General features: G+C 41.1%; 1 protein-coding gene across 14 annotated transcripts in view; it reads right to left on the minus strand.

The window, feature by feature from the left end:
* QKI (QKI, KH domain containing RNA binding) overlaps positions 1-21914 on the minus strand; it is a 249497-nt gene that overhangs the window by 121475 nt on the left and 106108 nt on the right. For 8 of the 14 annotated variants that reach the window (XR_013276691.1, XM_077486646.1, XM_077486645.1 and 5 more), the window contains exon 4: positions 19566-19610. The exons of the other annotated variants lie outside the window; for them this stretch is intronic. Coding sequence is in view for 7 of the 8 variants with exons in the window: in XM_077486646.1 (XP_077342772.1) it covers positions 19566-19610 (45 nt within the window). In the remaining variant the exon portion in view is untranslated. The remainder of the gene's footprint in view (positions 1-19565; positions 19611-21914) is intronic. 14 annotated transcript variants of the gene reach the window in all.

The raw sequence follows: 21914 nt of genomic DNA on the forward strand, positions 1-21914 counted from the left end.
CAGAAACTCCCAAACACTTACTATACACCTTATACAAATTACAACATTCACTGATTCATGATCAACTCCCGTCTTATACCAGGAGGTGGTCCACAGACCTTGGAAGGGACCTCTCAGTGATTGGCAAAAGTCATTCCATTACACACAAAAGTCCTCCATCTTCTGTTATACGCAGGAGAAGAACTTTAAACTCCTATTCAAGTGGTACAGGGACCCCAGATCACTACACAGAATCTTCCCCTCCACTCCTGCTTCATGCTGGAGATGCGGGGACACAGATGGAAGCTATCTCCATATATGGTGGGAGTGCGGGGCCATACAACCCCTTTGGTCGCAGGTTTTCGCCATATACAGTAGCCTTTATGACAGACCTACAACACCCACACCGGAGGTTGCCTTGTTGTCTATGATTCTGGGTTCCATACCCTCCAAGAAACGCACTCTACTCCATTTCTTCCTGCCAGCTGCCAGACATCTTATACCCCTTTTCTGGAAAACCACCACCACCCCTCCCTTATCTGCCTGGGTTTCTGTGGTCAATGATATCCTAAGAATGAAAGAGATGGTAGCTTTAGATAATGATACATTTGAGAAATTTACAGCTCTCTGGCTGATATGGATTGATTATTCTACCTCTAAAAGCCTCGTTAGCATCCCCAAACTGAACCGGCTCGGGTCTGCCCTCCTAGCCCTAGCATACTGCACCAAGGTCTGCTCACTCCCTTCAAACTCCCCTCCCCCCCCCCCTTTTCTCTCCTCCCGACCTTTCCCCCTTTTTTCTACTTCTTCACTACTCCACTAAGTTATCCACATTAATGCCTCAGAACAGGCAACTATATCTGTACTCACCATTAGCTGTCTTCCAACACTCCATGTATGATTCGACTTGCGTTAACTTGCAATGTATACGTGAACCATGTTGGCTTCTACTTGAAATACAACCATAATACAGACTGTTTTGTATATACCGACTGTTCCGGATATTCAATTGTACTATGCTTGGTAATGTATCACCTTGTTAAAAATTTAATAAAACCATATTTGACTCTAAAAACAACAATAGTTGCAATAAACAGGTAAAGCAGCAAAAAGCTATTTCCACGATACCTTTAAAACATAAAAAAATTCTAAATTAAACTGACCAATTTCTTATATGTTACTGTATAAAGATTATAGCTTTGCATTTAAAAACTCAAAGAAAAAGCCTATACATTATTAGCATCAATTGTTCACATTTCAACTGAATTCAGAAGCTGCCAGGAATAAGTGTAGAATCAATACTTTCTAGATCAAACAAAAGTAGCTAATTAACAGCTATTCTGGCACAAACCATTATCACTGAAACACACAATGCGGCTAAGTTCTCTCAACGCCAGTACTCAACAGCAACAAAGCCAAGATGATATTTCAGGGTCACATTCATAAATTCACTGCTTAGCCAGCCACCCATAATTATATACAAAAAGTAAAATAATTCCAGGATTCAAGTGTGCTTACATTTGGAGTGCATTTCCCTTTTTGTTTAGATGATTGCCTTTCATATTATGGTTTCAAGTGGTGCAGTTTTTGATTGCATAGCAATTAGACATACTAACCACTTAGATAAAAAATAAAAACACACAATGCTATAAAAATTTTAAATTGTAAGCAATCAGGACTACTGTCTTGTGTATACATGTGTCTCATTAGCAACTATTGTCTAAGTGCTGCTAGCAATACCTCTGGATTTTCATTACACATTGACAGAGGAAGAGCAATTTTTTTTGGTATTCCTCTAATGAATATTCCTGAAATTTAAAGCTAAAAGATCACCTGTAAGGCTAGAAAAAATAGGCTGGAGGTGGTAGATAGGAAAGGAAGGCACCAATTTTATGTATGGGCTTTTTGAAAACTGTCCTAAAACCTACAGAGAATTTCTTGCCTCTTTTTACCAGCAGCCACACTGAATGTACAACCAACAACCCTGGCAAATTGTACAGTTTACCTTTTTTTTTTGCTAGACCTTTACTAAAATGTCACAAGTGAGGTTGCATCAAGTCTTTCTGGCCCCAGCATGGTGTGATGCGGTAATATTTCCTATCACAATGTGTTGTGGTGTATCACGATGCAGCACAGTGTTGTTACTTCACACATAGGTTAACAAGGCTTTTTGCAAGGGTGCGCAATTCCAGTGCACCCAAAGTGTACGAGCCTTTAATACCTTTTTAAAAATAGGTGCATTTCCTCTGTATCAATTAACTGATAATGAACTAAAAAAGGTACATTTTATTTTTTTCTATGGAGCCTGTAGAGCATTGCACCCACGATCAGCAGATTGTGGGTGCAATGCCAGGCTCCTACAGTCTTTTAGATCTCTCATATGGGCAGACAGTTACTGGAGAGCACAAAAATCAATGAACTACGTGATCGCCCTCAGAGGTCACTGAGAACTACAAGCCATCAGCAGCAACACAGCCAACGGTACTTCCGGACTATATTCAGAGAAAACTGTCCACAGGGCCGAGTTGCTAGGGGGGGGGGGGGGGGTAGGAGATAATCAGGGGTGCATGCTGGGTGTTACATCCTAAAAATAAAGGTGTAACATGTTCAAAAAGGTGGACATCATTTAATGTCCTTGGCTTGGGGTGGTTATACCGGGATAATGCCTGTATGCATCATCCTGGTATTGAAATTTGTAGCTGGAGATTCCCTGTCACGAAGAAGTGATTTGAGTGTCTGAACTCAATTACTTCTGTGAGCAGTGGAAGGGGAATCCCCCCTCCAGCTGCCTTTCCAAGGCTCTGCTGTCCAATTGTAAAGCCAGAGAGTGCTGCGACCAGGGGCAACAGCTGCGAAGCAGAGAGAGAGAGAGCGAGAGAGCGAGAAAGGAAATTAGGGTTTCAAGAGTAACTATGCAATAAGTAAAATTGCCATCCAACTCAACCAAAAAATAAATAAAAAAGAAAGAAAGAAAAATATTGGACCTGTGTCAGTACGTACTGTGCCAAGAAAAAAAAAAAAAAAAAAAGAAAAAACTCCTCTCTCATGACAACACTGCAGCGTTCAGCATTTTTACTTCCCCTCCCAAGCATCTGTGTACATTACGAAACGTTACCACTACTTCCTAAATAGGCCGAAATCCATCGTCCCAAAAAATTGCTGACTTCAACAAGACAGACAGACTTACATGACATCAAATGCCCCTGCGAAGAACATGTGACTGTGTTCCGGTCAGCGTCAATATTCACAAACAGAATGATGTGTGAAAACTGGAGTTTTGCTTATCCATTGTACTTTTCTCATCAGAAAGGACACTACGATAACACATGTGAAACTCTGTGCATTATATATATATAAAAAGCTTTTGAAAATGTATAATATTTATATAGGGAAAAGAGGGAAAACAAAACATTCTTGCTTACTAAATATAATATATGCCTGCTGTAAACACTTCTAGTAAAGCACCAGTGATAGTTGTGTGCTACAGCAATTAAACAAAAACTACCGATACTTAGGAATTATTACAAAAAAGTAACACAAGCACCCAACTTTTCAAAATTTTCAGTCTTTTTTAGTTTGTTTAGCAAAAAACTAACACCAGAGGTGATCAAATTACCACCAAAAGAAAGCTGTATTTGTGGGAAGAAAATGATAAAAATGTAATTTTGGTACAGTGTTGCATGACTGCACAATTGTCATTCAAAGTACGACAGCACTGAAAGCTCAAAATTGTCTTGGGCAGAAAGGGGTGAAGGTGCCTGGTATTGAAGTGGTTAACCAAGGCTGTGCTTTCTGTCTTCAAATCAAGCTTCTTTGTCAAAGGATTTGTGGTACAGGCTGAAATCAATTTACACATGCTTCTTGGTACTTTTCATTAAGCCTTACCCCAGTCCCAATGCATTTGTACATAAGAACTAAGGTGTTAAGAAATCTGCTGTATTCTACAGAAATACAAGATGCATGGATATCTTCTAACACTGATTGAAATCTAATCAAGTCTTAATTTAAAAAAAAGTCTAATTAACAGAATCCAGCGATAAAATGGACTTTTCTCTTTTGCAGAAACTCCAAATTTATTTAATCAGACATGGTTAATTAACTGAACCAGGAATAAGCTCTGTGTTCTTCTCAATTTAACTGATCAGGTTAGGTCACTCATGGCTAATAAGCATGTATATTTTTTAATACAATCTATCTTTATAGTTTGGAACAAGCTCTAAAATTAACTATAAAACAAAAACAACTTTTCAGTTTATTTATAATGTTTAGCGCAAATTCCATTATGCACACTATTATTCAAAAGCATAATTGTGATGCACATGAATAGATCTAGTCCTACAGAGATACAGTGCAAAATATGACACGTAGAATTAGTACCAGTTGTCATTTTGACTGGCATGAGGGATGAGGGGGTCAGTGGTGGTAGGTGCAGTTTGCATCCGTCTAAACATAATACAATGCAGCCTTGTTCCAGTTAAAAAACAGACAATGATGTAGACAAATGTAAATGGTGATCATCCATTTACATTCACTGACAGATGTAAAATGTACGAATGGCACAGCTGTGGCTGGGTTCACACTTCTGCGATCACAGACATCGCATGTAATTTGCACCGCATTGCTTTTCAAATCACATGTGGTCTGTGCGATGCGAATTCAGTCATACAAACTGTATGGCTGAAATCACATAGCATTCGCACCAAAATGGTGCAGGACACTTTTTTTGGTCTGCACTGGAATCAGATCTCATGGGTCTTCACATCCAGGCAATCTGATTCCTGCACCATTTTACAGTTTGTACTGGGATCTGCAAACCGATCTGGGGGTATAATTAACATTGACACCCCCAACGCTTTACAGATGTCAGCGTGAATCAATGTGCGATTCAGGTGCAATGTGGAAACCGCCACTGAATTGCAGGGTTTCCCGTATCGCACCAGTGAGAATTGGTGACTAAGTCAAACTCCTAGTATGGCAGAATCTGGGAAATAAAATTTTCTATCCTGCCAAAGCAGTAAAGTTAAAACAAAAATAATCGCATTACATAAAAGGTTTACCATGTTGTACTGAACACATAAAAGTGAAAACCAGTGGTAGTCACGGATGTTAAATATGCTCACTTGGGTGCGAATTTACTGACTCGAGGGTCCAGTGTACACATACTTCAAAGAGGAATTTTTCTGTGGTGAAAGCATCGTCAATACTGGCTGACACTTCACCACTGACTCCTGATATCCTCAAATGCTTCTCATTCTTTCAGGTGTGCCCAGAGGCAAGCTAACCATCGATGAGTCTAGACATATGTGCATCAGGCAGAAATGATCTATATGGTGAGGTACATTCACTCACGAGTCAAAGATGCACTCATACTAAAGCATAAATATAATAAATAAAATCTGGTTATTTTACCCACATATTGTCTACATGTCCAAGTTGTGCTGTGCTCATACACATGTAATTATTACTCCAAACATAAAGGCACTTCATCAATACATTAAAAACAAAAAACAAAATCTATTCTTGGTTATGTTTTCTGTAAGAAAATAGAAAATGTTTTCTTTAAGGCAATAGAAAATTCTGTAAAGGCTTTATGAAGTGTTGCGGGACTTCATCTCATGAGCTGATTAAGAAGTCAATCTAAAATACACATTGGGATAAGAATTGTTTCTCTGTCACCACAATATTTGTATACCCAGAGGAGCTTGAGTGAGGCATCCATACAATACAGCTCACTGTGGAATTATACAGAACACTTCATGCATTATTCCTGGTAAATGATGAAGAAAGAGCACACTATCTACATATTACAGTAACTGCAGGAGGGAATGTATTTCCACTTTTGCAACCCAATAGGGATAACACCTACTTTATATTTGCTACATGCTCCCATACACACTGCATAACTTAGAAGAAAAAAAAAAATTATATATCTATTCCCTGAGTAATGTTAATGAGGGGGCTGGGTAGTTACGTTTACCATAACTATAACTGTCTGTACTAGATGTGCATATTGTCTGTCCTGACAAAGGGTTGAAGATCTCAAGGCTTAGTAAGTACATTGTACGTTAAAGCACTCTTAAAAAAAAAAAAAAAAATTTAAAAAAACTGTCTCCGTCCTAACACCTGCATAACACGGATTCGCAGAAACTAGGAAAGGTACACACACAGTATCTCACAAAAGTGAGTACACCCCTCACATTTATGTAAATATTTTATTATATCCTATCATGTGACAACAATGAAGACATTACACTTTGTTACAATGTAAAGTACTGAGTGTGCAGCTTGTATAATAGTGTAAATTTGCTGTTCCCTCAAAATAACACAGCCATTAATTTCTAAACCACTGGCAACAAAAGTGAGTACACCCCTAAGTGAAAATGCCCAAATTGGGCCCAAAGTGTCACTATTGTGTGTGGCCACCATTATTTTTCACCACTGCCTTAACCCTCTTGGGCATGAAGTTCACCAGAGCATCACAGGTTGCCACTGGAGTCCTGTTCCATTCCTCCATGACAACATCATTAAGCTGGTGGATGTTAGAGACCTTGCACATCTCCATCCTTCAGTTTGAGGATGTCCCAGAGATCACCTTTACCCTCAGCATCTTTAGCAAGGCAGCGGTCATCTTGAATGGGTCACTATGTTGGAATAATGCCCTGCGGCCCAGTCCCCAAAGGGAGGGGATCGTGCTCGGCTTCAGTACGTCATAGTACATGTTGGCATTCATGGTTCCCTCAAACTGTAGCTCCCCAGTGTCGACAGTACTCATTCAGCCCCAGACCATGACACTCCCAACCACCATGCTTGACTGTAGGCAAGACACACTTGTCTTTGTACTCACCCACACACGCTTGACACCATCTGAAACAAATCCGTTTATCTTGGTCTCATCAGACCACAGGGAATGGGTTCAGTAATCCATGTCCTTAGTCTGCTTGTCTTCAGCAAACTGCAGACTTTCTAGTGCATCATCTTTGGGCTTCGTTCTGGGATGATAGCCATGCAGACCAATTTGACGCAGTGTGTGGCGTATGATCTGACCACTGACAGGCCGACTCCCCACCCCTTCAACCTGCTGACAGCATTCTATTTGTAGGTCTATTTTACAAAGACAACCTCTGAATATGACGCGAGGCACGTGCACTCGACTTCTTTGGTTAACCATGGCGAGGTCTGTTCTGAGTGGAAACTGCCCTGTTAAACAGCTGTATGGTCTTGGCCACCATGCTGCAGACAGTTTCAGGCTCTTGGCAATCTTCTAATAGCTTATGCCATCTTTATGTAGAGCTACAAATTTATTCTTGTCGGGTATGCTGTCGGAAGGAAACACAAACATTGTGGCGGTTTCTAAAATTTGACTGCAAAAGGTAGAAAAAAAAAGTCACAAAGCAAAACCGTAGTCAGAAAACCTGCCATTCCCCAACCTACAGACTGCATTGCTAGTCCATGGGCAAGGATACCACATGCAGTAAAGCTGAAGAGGTTCTACTTCACAGCCCTGGAGTAAGGCTGAATTCACACTATATGGGGTGACCAGAGTTTTAAATTACAATAACACAATTGTTTTCGAAGTGTCCTATTCACACTGCAATGCAGCCTGGAGCTGCAATAAAATGCAGGCATGCTACATTTTATCACTATGCAACGTACAGGATCTCATGTCATTGTACAGCAGAGCAGACTTTGTTGCTGTACAGTAACATGAAGTGTACTTTGGTACATTTCAAATAAAATTCATGCCACCCACTAACTGAGAACGGACAGCTGGCGGACAGGAAACTGCTGGGGTTTACCTCTCTGGCAGCTGCCTGCTGCGTGTGAATACAGCAAGCGAGCAGGTCAGAGAACAGAAGCTCTAAAACGGTCTTTTATGGAATGTTTTCACTTTAATACAAAGCTTTACCTGAAAATTTGTAAACACACGAGGCACGAAAAAATTATATACAAATGGGAAATAAAAAATGTTCCTAGTGGAGTCATAAAAGTGTGAAAAATATAATATAATATAATATATATATATATATACACACACACACACACAATATATTATATTATACACACACATATATCTATATATACACATGCACACACAAACACTAGAAAAAAAATTAATTACTAGGCTAATAAAGTGATTACAGACTGTAGTACAAAAGGTCTGCCGATTGGCTCCCGATCAGTGCTCTCAGCCAATGGCTGAGTGCTGTCTGGAGTGTTCTGGCAGGGGGACCGTCCCCTTGTCAGAACACAATAGAACAGCAGGGAAGACCACATTACTAACATTGGATAATTAGAACAGTGGCTCCTCCTGAGCTGTCAGTTTTTGTTTCGTTCAGCCCTCCTGGATTAAACGAAAAAACAAAACAAAAAATAATAATAAATAAAAACTACTGGTGTTTACTAGGCATAAGAGAACGTGGTATCATCCACTTAACTATGTAACAGGGCTGTGTAAATCTAAGGACTGAATGGACAAACACAAATCTTTAGTCGGGTAAAAACTCCCATATAGTGCATGCATTTTATTTTTATGTGCATTTACCCATTTGTGTGTGGGTGTGTGATGATCTGCGCACAAGCGTGTGAATAAAAATCACTTAAATGTGTATATATAAAAAAAAAAAAAAAAAAAAAAAATGAATGCTGCGCCATCCCCGATCATGGAGATCAGCTGAAACATGTATAATTTGTGGATGTGTTATCTTACAATTTTGTATTTCTTTTCAATAACCGTGTCTTTCCGACTAGATTAATTACACACAAAAACAATACTTCACCTAGTTTACTAAACAGTAGCAAAGAAAAAACAAACACACAGGAGGTGTATAACATTGTATAAAAATGCATTAAAGTGTTTGTAAACACCATTCATGAAATCTGACCTGTGTATCGTTTACTTATCTCTCTTCAAAGTTCTGAGTGCCAGTGCCTTTCTGCCGCTCAGTTCCTCTGTTATCAGCATAACTTCTGACACGTTCTCCAAAACGCGAGATAAAAGCAGCTTGAAATTTGAGTCAGGGAGGGAACCTAGAGATAGATAAGCAAAGACCTTGCCTATTCAGACTGCAGCTCTGCAGGTTTCTCTGGTCCTCTGAATGGGGGAGTCTTTCCTCCAAATCAGCTCTCACACAGTGTATGCCCAGACTCCACAAACACTGCTGAATAAGGAAGCAAGATTTGTAGCATGATGTGCACTTTCTAAAGAATGTAGAAAGGGCAAGACAGTGAATATACATGTAAAATTTATGTAGAGAGATGTGTTCACTTTACTGGGTGAGGGTTTACATCCACTTTAAACACTTAAGCCCCAGACCATTTGGCTGGCCAAAGCCCAGAGCACCTTTTTTTTTGCAATTCAGCACTGCGTCGCTTTAACTAACAATTGCATGGTCGTGCGACGTGGCTCCCCAACTAAATTGACATGATTTTTTTTCCCACAAATAGAGCTTTCTTTTGATGGTATTTGATCACCTCTGCGTTTTTTATTTTTTGCGCCATAAAAAAAAAAATAGCGACAATTTTGAAAAAAAACAACAACTTTATTTTACTTTTGGCTATAATAAATACCCCCCCCCCCCCAAAAAAAATCTAAAAAAAAAAAACGTTTCCCGATAGGTATGCTTCTACATACTTTTGGTAAAAAAAAATGGCAATAAGCATTTATTGATTGGTTTGCACAAAAGTTATATCTTCTACAAAATTGGGGATAGTATTATGGCATTTTTTTTTTATTCTTTTTTTTACTAGTAATGACGGCGATCATCGATTTTTATCAGGACTGCGACATTATGGTAGACACATTGGACACTTTTGGCATGATTTTGGGACCATTCACATTTATACAGCGATCAGTGCAATTAAAAATGCATTGATTACTGTGTAAATGTGACTGGCAGTGAAGGAGCTGACCACTATGTGGCGCAGTAGGGGGTTAGTGTGTCCTAGGGAGTGATTCTGTGTGGGGGAAGGGCTGTGTATGACATGACACTGATCACTGCTCCCGATCACAGGGCGCTGTGATCAGTATCATTAGGCAGAACAGTGAAATACTTGTTTACATTAGCATTTCCCTGTTCTTCCTTTTCGTGAGACGATCGCAGGTATCCCCGCTCACGGAGCTCCAGGTGCGCACGCCCGCAAGCCACCTCTTAAACTGCGACATACAAGTACGTTAAACTGCCTGTACATGCCCGTCTGTCGCAGTATATCTGTGTGAGGCGGTCGGGAAGCAGTTAAGGTAAACAATGAAAAAAACTTCTTCCTTTAGATCCACTTTAAAGTGATACTAAAGGATCATTTTTTATTTGTTTTAAACAACAAACGTCATACTTACCTCCACTGTGCAGCTCGTTTTGCACACAGTGACCCCAAACATCCATTTCTGGGGTCCCTCTGTGGCTTCTCCTCGCATTGGATGACCCCCTTGGAGAAGCGCTCCCCTGAGGGGGTTACCTTGCGGGCGCGCTCCATCTGCTTTTTATTGTATTCTTTTTATAAACTACAGCCTTTACTTTTTTTCACCCTCTGAAATGCTGATATGTAACAGATTTCCCCGTTATCTACATGCACTTCAGCAACTTATCACTTTATAGTCACCTGCAGTCTTTATTGGGAAAGCACAAGGCTATAAAAGGAAACCTTCCAGTCACCCTATGACAGGAAGTGCTCAAACAAGAACCTTCATGGAAGGATCAACAGGTATTTTAATGAAAACTACAAGTTTAACATTCTAAAAAAAATACTTTTCACATTGCTTTAATGTGTTGAAGCTTATGTGAGATTTTAGTGATTAGGTTTACATATACTGTAAAGTACAGCCCACCAAAAAAAAATAAAAAAATTATAAATCGTTAGATCCTTTTTTTCCCACCTGACATTTAAAAGTCAGGAAAAATACTCTGCAACATTCTTAAGATATTTGAGCCACCATGCATCCTCAAAGAAATGTTTGTGAAGCAAGCACAACTGCACCACATGCTGAGGTCTGGCATTTTCGCTAACTGTGGGCTATGAAGACAGTCAGTGAATTAAGACACTCATCGTCTATTTTTCTGGACCTTAGGGTTATATCACAATTTCAGCATACAGCTTGTAGTCAAATATCTTTCCATTTCATCACTTTCAAAATACTTCATCAGCTCACATTACCTCTGTGCTAACCTCTCATTGATTGCCACTTGTCTTTCAAAGGCTTTGTTTCAGCTTCAACAGCCATTCCGATCCATTCGGATATATTGAATATTTGGGCAAGACAAAGCACTATTAGTTGCTACTATAGCTCTTTGTTCTCCTTCCTATTCCCTTGGTCAATCCCTTGAGAATATGTTCCTCTCTCATATATACTGTATTTTTTGTGTAGGCATATTGACTAACAATATATATGTAGGTAATCTTAAAAATAAACTTGTCCCCAAGGCATCATTCACACTGGGTGCACAATACCGCATGCCTGTGTTCTGAGCATCACCGTGCAGGCAGTCCCATTGATATCTATTGAGATACAGCCGATGTGTCCATACAGTCACTACCTCCCAATAGAAATTGATGGACTGTCTGCACAGGGATGCACTCAACACCTGTGCAGGTTAAACATGGCCCTGCATGAGCACACAGTATTGTACACCCAGTGTGAACAAGACCTTGAGGGCAGTTAAAAAGTGAGCACATTATAATTAAACATTGTAAAAACACACCCAATTTTAAGAGGGAAGTTTAAGGAAAAAATATTTTCGTAGCCCCCCAGTCTCCTGGGGCAGCGCTACTGGCATTCTCTACAGTTAAGAAAAAAAAATTACTGCCAGTTCCTTCTACACTGCTCCTTCTGTGTCACGCCTATTGTAAAATTAAGCTTCCTTGTACCTTAATAGCTCAGGTTTTTCCATTGACCTGGTCACATGACTGCTCTCTGACGTTACATAGATGGTCATGTGACCGCTCTTCCTCCAATCTAAAGCTAGGAGGAGGAGGAGGAGGAGGCGCAGGAGGAGGAGAGCAGCCAGAAAAAAACTGAGCTATTGAGATATATACAAGCTTTGTTCTAGAATGACACTGACACAGGAGGAGTGGTGTAGAAGGGGCTGGCAAGTGATTTTTTTTTTTATCAACTTTATACTATGCAGGAATCGCTGTCCCAGGGCCAGGAGGGGCAAGGCCGGCTGCTTGACACCCCCAATGGGTGGCTCCCGAGGTGGACCGCCCAATCCCGTCCCGTTGGTAAAACATAGTATCGGCGTATAACATGCAGGCACTGTTTGTCCTCTGTTTTCAAGGGAGAAAAAAGTGGGTGTTATACGCCGATAAATACGGCAACTGTTTTGATTTGAAACACTATGATCACTCCCAGGAAAACCTTTTTTGTCCACGTTGAATAAAAGGCACATGCCCTACAGTTTTTTTTTTTATCTGTTAGTGCCAGTAATATTAAAGAGGGTTGGGATGCCAGAAAATGGATGTCAACGACAGCACCCACACTAACGGAGTGGATTGGGTCAGTGAATGATTCTCTCATTAGAAAACAACTCACATATAAAACACTGAGGTAGCCCGAGACAATTCAAGGCTATATGGGATCCTTGGTTGGACACACCTGGCCTAGCTCCAATATGTCTGGTCCAAAATATAATTCTAGGAGGTAGAACCTCCACAGCAGCTGCTCGGCCTTAGCAATGGGCGATTTTTCCTCTGTTTACAAACAGGGGGAAAAAGACAAAAACAAAACAAACAAAAAACTACCAGTTATGGGAGGAGGGGTGGAAAGCCACCAGAACACACCACCTATATAGTTGCCTTAAAGGGGTGTAATACTACAATACTGAGACCTGCAGAGGCTGATCTGTATATAGTTTGTTCTACCCTATGGTTTAAAGTAGGAAAAAAGTACACACTGATCCTCTTGGTTAGGGGGAAGGTGTTGCCCCCTCCTGCTTGGTTTTGCAGAAAGGGAAGTAAAAAAATGGCACACAGAGAACACACATCGCAGAGATGAACCCAATAATCCCAACAAATAGAAATGTATATTTACACCTGAATACATGGGTTCGTTTAGTACTGTTGGATAAAACATATTAGATCAAATGGTTAGGTAATGGCAATAATTACATGTCCTCACAAATATAAGATATGTTCTCTAATGTAACATGGGAAAGCTGCTGCTTTTTGTTTTTGTATTTGTTTTTCTTTTTTGTGTTTTATAATTTGTAAAAATTATCTGATTTAAAAAAAAAAAAAAAAAGGGTTGGGATATCGCCTCAAGCTGGATTATTGATTTCAAACTTACTGGGTGCTATATTTTTAAAATTATCCACTCTTAAAAAAAAAAAAGAAAAAAAAAAAAAAACTGTCTCTGGCTTCTCAGGTAACACTGTACTTCCAGCATGGGCCAGTGCTTAGACAGGATGTTTTTAATGGCCTAGTATTGGCTACTAAACGTGGTGAAAACCACTACTGAATTCTGGAAGGTAGATTTCTCCCTATTTTGTTTTGGTATTCAATTTATATACCTACCTTTCACCTTTTGGATTTCATATAACTGGAATCCTTTTTCCAAAAACATCTGCATTAGAAGCTAACTCTAGCTATTGCCTTATAATCTTGCATACTTGAGATCTGGCTGAAGGAATGTTCTGTTTCCTTTTGGGGCAATGGGAACTTTTTTGATGTACCTACTAGTTGCCGACTCCTTAAAATGGGTTTTAGAAGTAATTTTTTCTCCTGATCCCAGAAAGTCAAAGAAAAAAGGGTATTGGGGCCTATCAAACAAGTAAAATAATATTGTAACAATTCCCATTACAAGATGGTACAAGGGCAGTCTCATGAGGATCATCCCTGATTATAAGATCACCAATGTAGCGCCCATATTTAAGATGGGACATTGAACTTGTCCCAGCTTCTGCCAATTGACATACACCTCAATTCTCTCTCAATACCCACGCTGTCACAATTTAAAAACAGAGAGGCCATTGTGCTGCCACAACGGCCATCGACTTGCAGTTCTTAATGAACTGCGAGAGCGCTGGTGAGCGTTTTTATAGTTCATTGATTCTTCCCGCACTTGAATTAACTGCCTGCCTGTACTGAAGGTACGAGCAGACAGGGTATTGAGAGCCTACAGGATGCTAGCATTCTACCCGTTATCTGCTGATTGCAGGTGCAATGCTTTACAGGCACTTTTTTTTACCTGCAAAACGTATATTTTTTTTTAGCAACATTCAACAGAGTATAGCCTTCATAAAACAAATACACGATACCTGACATACATTATATAATGGTACAATGGGAGTGAAGGAAGTTAAGTCCACAACCCAAACCAATATCTTATATCAGTCTCCTGGAAGGTAAAATGTAACATAGCCTTGCAATGTGCTTGACAACAAAGCCCCCATAAAGTCATATTCCTAAAATAATGCTTTCAATGCTTAATTTTCATGCTATCACAAGGAGGTTAACAAGCATTTCGCAGGTGACAGGTACTCTGCATGGAAAGACTGGGGGTCTATTAGACCCCTAATGCCTCTCCCTACCCTCTGCTCCAGCTGATTAAGCACAGACTGATCAACTGTTTACCTGGCTTTAAGCCAGGTTTTTGGACAGCTCTGAACCCAGATGTTCAGTTTAGCTTCTCTGGGTTGAATCTGCAGAGGACATAGGGAATAGATGTTCCTCAATGCCCTCCTGCTCGCCATCTTGCCACTGTTGCGGTCCTGGGCGACCAGGGACCACGAAGGGGGTGGTATACTGTCAGTCCTGTAAAGTAATTAAGCGGCTCTACAAATCGCCCAGATCACTTTTACCTAAAGGTGGGAGGTTACTGCAACTGTGAACTTGTTTTAAACTTTTAATGTCAGGAAACCTCAGACATGCTCAAGGATTTGAAGTGGTTAACAAGGCATTACAAAGAGCAAAAACGATGGCAGCAAAATTTCATTTTTTAATCACTGAAAATTAAATAAGCAATTTCCATATCCAAAAATCCCAGTATTCCTATCTGTGAAAAATTCCATCAAAATTTTTCCACCACAATAAGCTTGATTTACTAAAGGCAAATATACCGTATTTGCTGGCGTATAAGGCGGCTGGGCAGATAAGACGACCCCCTAATCTTCCATTTTAAATGTTGGATTTGTGCTATACTTGCCGTATAAGACGACCCCCTTCCAACCAGTCTGTCAGCCTGCTGGATGTGCGGTAATGCTGTATGTTCAGTAGCGCTTTGTGTAAGAGTTAACACTGTCTCACAGTATACCGCGCTAAGCCAATCACAGCGAGCGATGTATTCTATTAATGAATACAAAGCCTGCTCGGATTGGCAGGGGCTGTAACATCATCAGCCCGCGCCTCTGACTCTCAAAGCCAATCAGAGCAGGCTACCGTATGTAGCCTGCTCGGATTGGCAGAGGTGGTTACTCCAATCCGAGCAGGCTTTGTATTCTCTAATAGAATACATCGCTTCCCAGGATTGGCTCAGCGGTGTATACAGTATTACCGCACATTCAGTAAGCATCCAGAGGGATGCTATGCAGCGGGCGACTTGCATACAAGGCGGCTTTGCTTTATACCCGGCGTATAAGACGACCCCCGCTTTTTGGCTGTTTGCTTTTAGTGTAAAAAGTCGTCTTATACGCCGGAAAATACGGTACCGTGCACTGTAAGTGCAGTTGCTATAGAGTAAATGCGGTAAAGCTTCACTTTCCACCCTTCCCTTCTTAAAGAACCTACAATAGAATACTTACGTACCCGCATCCGCCTGTACTTCGCGGAACACATCAGCCTGGAGGTATCCCCAATTTTCCTCTGGGAAGCACATTAGGGTGTGATCCGAGACGAAAGCATGGCCTTGGCTACGAAAGCCAAAAGAGAGTCCCAAGCAAATATTAATGCTCTAACCAAGACAATCAAAAATCTAGAAATAGTCCACAAACACACACAATCTACCCTCCAGGAAATAATGCATACCCGTTCCCTACTCTTGGAGGAACTAGGTAAACTTACTAAGTGAAGCTACATCCTTGGCCAGAGGATTTTCTACAAGCATGGCAATAAATGCGGACGCCTTTTTGCCCGATCAGTCCAAAATCTCCTCTACAATTCACCAGATACAATGCGCAGGGAACCCTTTTGGCCAAGAATGAAGACATTGCAAGAGAATTTGAAAAGTTCTATTCAAAGCTTTACAACTTACAGCCTAGTCGCACAAACCAGACTCCCACCGAAACACACATAAATAGAATTTTTATCCCAAAATCCCAGCCCAAAATCACTAACTCCCCAACAGGCTGAAGAGATGGAGGGCCCTCTCTTGGGAGAAGAGCTGGAGATTGCCATCAAGCAAATGAAAACTGGTAAAAGCCCGGATCCAGACGGTTTTACCCTCCAATATTATAAATAGTTTATTGATGTCCTTTCTCCTAAACTCCACTCCACTTTCAATGGACTACTGGACCCCATATATCACCAGGTAGAATGTTGATAGCACATATAACAGTCATCCCAAAAGGAAGATAAAGACCCCACCCAAGTAGCTAGCTATAGACCAATATCCCTTCTCAACGTAGACAAACTACACAAAGATTCTTGCTAATAAGATACTCCCCCTGTTGCCTGGCCTCATCTCCCTGGATCAAGTGGGCTTCGACCCTGGCAGAGAGGCCAGGGGCAACACCATCTGCACTCTGAACATTCACCATTAGCTGACATCCTCGAAATCACAAGTATTTTTTCTTTCACTTGACGCGGAGAAGGCGTTCGACAGAGTCCTGGGAGTACATGCGCAAAGTACTCGCGGCCTTAAGGCTTGAGACTTGTATGCTATTGTGAATGATGCCCCTACACTCCTGTCCCACCACGGCTGTAAGGGTCAATGGACACCAGTAGAATGCCTTCTCCATTAGGAACAGCACACGTCAAGGATGCCCCCTCTCTCCCCTAATATACATGACTCTTGAACCTTCCGTCAACAAGCTGAGAAACAACCCTGACAGACCAGGAGTGACTGTGAAAGATGGGGAATTCAAGGTCGCAGAATTCGCTGACGACATCCTACTTTCTTTAAAATCTCCTCGGACCACCTTGACCAACCTTCTCAAAGATATTGACGCCTTTGGTATCTTACCCAACCTCAAAATCAATCACACAATTGCATGCCTTAAACATCACCCTCCCTCCACAAGAAGTAACCCACTGCCAAGAATCCTTCCCATTCCAATGGGAAAAGGAGGCAATCACATACCGGACTTCTATATGAAAAACTTTCACAATGTCCTGATCAAGGCCCAAAAAAATCTAAAGGACTGGACGGGCCTGAATGTCTCATGGTTCAGCCGATCAGCCCTGATCAAAATTATAATTTTTCCATGTATAGTCTATTTAATTCAGACTGTCCCGATACTTCTACCACCAAGTTTTTTTTGCCATCTAACAGAAAGCCTGCTCCACTTTTACATGGAAAAACTCCCCACCGCATATTAAATACACCCGCCTCACATTACATAAAACCAAAGGGGTTATTGGGCTGCCGGACCTACACAAGTACTACAACAGTGTGTCACCTTACCAGAATCGCAGTGTAGACTATACATACTCTAAAAAATAAATGGGTATACCTTGAAAACTCCTTCTCGCCTAAACCCTTACACCTATTCCCCTGGCTACCTCCCAAACACTGGACACCAACCCTCTCATCCCATCCACTCATCTACCCCTCCGCTCTTGGCAATCAGAAAAGCCTCATAATCTGGGACATTTGCGCCTACTCCGGGCCCCTTAACCACACAGAGGAAACCCTGCCTTTCCTCCAGGTGATTGAATGGACCTTTGAGGACGTACTAGCCTTCCAGTTTTTCTCTAATGGGACCCTTATCCCTCTAGAAAAAAACACTATCGCTAGGACCGCCTCATTTCCCTATTGGACCCATAGGCAAATCCAACACTTCTTTATGACCCATACTCGCCAAACTAACTGGACGAGACAACTCACACCTTTCGAGTCCCTCTGCCATCGCAAAATACCACAAAGACATCTTATATCCCTCTTATGCACCCTCCTTTCGGAGGAGTCCACCTATGACCCACACCCCTCGCAAGCATCATGGAACAGGGATTTACAAACAGTCCTAACCAAAGAGGAATGGAACATTATGTACGAATTTGGTCACAAATGCTCACTAAATGTTGCCATCCAAGAGAATTGCTATAAAGTGATAACTAGATGGTATAGGACTCCATCCCACCTTCACAAATTATCCCCTACCATTCCGAATACATGCTGGAGATGCGAGAAGGTGGAGGGCACCATGCTTCACATTTGGTGGGACTGCAAAAAGCTACAACCTTTCTGGAAAGAGGTTCATAGACTCATCACTCATGTCACTACATTCACTCTAGATTATACTCCAGCCCAGTTCCTCTTGCATCGCACATCATTAGCAAAAAATAATTACTACAAGTCGTTAGGCATACACATGGTAAACGTGGCTAGACCTAAACACTGGCGATCTAAAAGTTCCAACGATCAGGGAATGGCTTGCGAAAGTCTCAAAATAAAAGATATGGAAGAATTGATGCATATCTCTCAAGAAAGAATGCACAAATTTCCAAACATTTGGGCATGTTGGACCCATTTTACAACCACCGACCAATACAGTCAGTATGTTCCATAGGGACAACATGCAAAAAACGTTTTGGGCCCTTACTTTATTAAAAGGGATGGGAGGAATTGGGAAGCGGGTCAACCAACACACACCCCCCTTTTACCCCATGTCTCCTCCCTCCCTTTTCCCCTTCTCATTCAAGCTCAAGCCTATGCCCCCTTACCCACACGCACCGCCCCCCCTTTCATTTCTTTTTTGTTTTCTTTCTTGTCCTCACCCCCATATTCTCTCAAACTGTTCCCCTCCCTCTCTCATGGTCGAACGCGTGACCTTCGACCTGAACTACCATTACATCCCCCCTTTTTTTTCTTCTTTCTTTTCTTGTGTCTTAATCACATGTTTTGTTCCTGGCCTATTCATCCCAGGCTGTTCTCATATGTTGTATCTGATTACTGCAATTTCAAGCTAGCACTGCGACTTCATATACCGATTGTACCGTTTTGTCCGATTACTTTTTCATATTGAATAAAACATTTTTATGAGAGGGGGGGGGAGCGCTTCACTTTGCAAAGAATACCACATGCAAGGGAAAAAAACAAAACAAAAAACAAACAAACAAAAAAAAAAAAACAGGATTTTTGCTCGCACATGACTGGATGATAGAAATCAGCAAAGCTTCCCCTCTAATAAGATTTAGAACAGGGGTCTCAAACTGGCAGCCCCCCAGCTTTCAATTCAAGTCCCATCATGCCTCTACCTGTAGGGGTCATGCTTGTAACGGTCAGTCTTGCAATGTTTCATGGGGCTTGTAGTTTCGCAACAGCTGGAGGGCCGCCAGTTTGAGACCTCAGATCTAGAACTGCACTTGGAGAGCATGGGATATTTGTCTTTAGTAAATCAATCCCATTTTTTTTTTTTTCACAAACACAATTGGTATTATATACAAGCTGTCTTTGGTCTTAAAATGAAAAAGGCATTTTGAATGAAATAACATTTACTTACCTTGTTTAAAGCCAACATACTGCATTCTAGTATGTTGGTGACAGCCTGCATGCAGCATGTCAAAACAGTAATAATGACCAATTAGGACAAATACAGTAGGCTGGACATTTAAAAAGAAAAATGCAACATGGCAATGTTTAGAAAATCTTAAACTGGCAAATATATATACATATATATTATAGGTAACAGTGAATACTTTGTGATGTCCAAGGTAAAAATATCTATTAAAAAAAAAAGTCAATTTAACCTATAAAAAAAAATAAAAAAAATAAAAAAATCAATTTAATCCTATTTTATACACACCAGCTAGCTACATTTACTTAAAAAATGCATCAGGAAGTTATTCATGGAATTTCACAGATCTGCTAGATGGGTCATTCTAACAGAATATAGCTAATGCCAAGATGCATATTTAACCTAATTTATTTATTTTACAAACAGTGGAAAATGTTTAATAGTTATTGTTGTGTCTTCGGTGGGTCTCCGGAACCAAAGAACATCTCTTCCAATGAGAATAAAAGAAAAACAAAAAAGCACTGATGAAAAAAAAGGTACTATACCTTTTCTATTGTACTAGCTTGGTTATTTTTTTTTATTTTTTTGTTCACTTTACAGCATTAAGGAGAAATTTACCCGTAAAAGTGTGTCCAATGCCCGGCTGGCTGCTGCATATTGTACAAAAATCGTCTCCCCAGAGTGCTAATCTTCCATTGCTTCAGGGGTTTCAACTGTTGAAACTATTCCTTCCTACAATGTAAAGCGTTCTGAGAATGGAGGATGGGCAAATGTAAAAAAGGATCTGCCCCTCTAATCACAGAACGCTTTGCATTCTTGTAAAAAACACAACTTCCAAGAATGAAGGAAGAGGCAGGCAAGCCGTGCAACTCTTGCAGCGATTGATGTCCTCCCCAGCGCCAGAAGATTAGAGCTGTGGGAAGAGATTTCTACACTATACAGCAGCCACCCAGATATGAGACACTTTGTTACAGGTAAGCTGTATCCCTAGAGCTGCTTAGACAGAACATACAGGTAAAAAGGAAATATCTACACTTTGAACAGGAAGCAAGACATACAAGTTTTAAAAATGTCTGAAGTTTAATTTCAACATAATTTGATATCTCCAACTTGATAATAGTCCTGTTTTAAGTGCCCAAAGGCCAGGCCATTCTAAACTGGCAAAACACCAACATCTCTTACTTCCTCATGCTTGCTATCAGCACATCCCTATGACTGGTCAATAGGAATGTGTAGGAGGCAGTAGGAAGCAGGCATTCCGTGTCACTTACCGGAAGTGCTGGAGCGCTGCCTCATCAGAAGAGACAGGTATTTCTGCACATACAGTAGAGAGCAACGAGAGCTTAGCGATACAGGCAGGCACTTCTTGACGTGTGCATTTTATACCTGCTTGTAGCCCCCCCCCCACCCCCCCCCCCACACACACACACTTTAAAGTGTGGCTCCAGCACTTTTTATTTTGCATTTTTTACATTCTATACTTTCAATTTAAAATCGTGTTTTCTGTTTTCTTTTAAAAGGATAAAATGAGCCAAGATTTAGTGATATTGGTCAGAACACAAATGCTGTCACAGAGAAAACAAGAGCTACAGCTTTCTCTTCCTTCTAGCCAAGGTGTTGCTGAAGCCAAAAAAAAGCCTTTTAGAATTCTCAATGTAAATATTTGATAATGTTATCTGCTTGCCCAAAATAAAAGATATTGGCTAAGTCAACTAGAACACATGAAAACTTGTCTAAAAACTTCTATCCTGCTCTCATTTAAAACAGAGTTCCATCCAAAAATTTTACTTCCGCTTATCCGGTTCCTCCCACCCTGCTGTGTCACATTTGGTAACTGAGGGGGGAGCAGATGCCTAATACAGATATTTGCTCCTTCAGGCAGAATCTGCGGTGATCTATGCCATGTCTGGCCCCTCCTCCGTCCCCCCATCGCTGTCTTCTGGGAGACACACAGGTCCCAGAAGACAGTAGGGACCAGTCAGGACACACAGGCCGATTCCTTTACTGAAGTTGCTGGTGTCTCAACCCGGGAGGCAAGGAACGGGTGAGGACATTGCGGGCACCCTGGACAGGTAAGCGCCCCTCTGCAGTATTTGTAGCTGCTGACTTTTAGATTTTTTTGTTCAGCGGAACTCCGCCTTAAGCCTGGTACACACTGCAGTTTTTTTTTTTTCTGGTCGGGAGCCGCTGTACTGTCTATGTGAGGTTAGTCCAGCAATTTCCCCCACTGAGCTGTTGTGTTCTCTCCCCCCCCCCCCCCCCCCCCACCAGAGCACTCCGATCGGCCCTCTCTGTAATTGGCTGAGCACGCTGATCAGGAGTTGGTCGGCCTGC

Source organism: Lithobates pipiens, unplaced genomic scaffold, assembly GCF_037356315.1.
Source record: "Lithobates pipiens isolate NorthernLeopardFrog02 unplaced genomic scaffold, aLitPip1_a1.2 Scaffold_18, whole genome shotgun sequence".
NCBI classification, from domain to species: domain Eukaryota; kingdom Metazoa; phylum Chordata; class Amphibia; order Anura; family Ranidae; genus Lithobates; species Lithobates pipiens.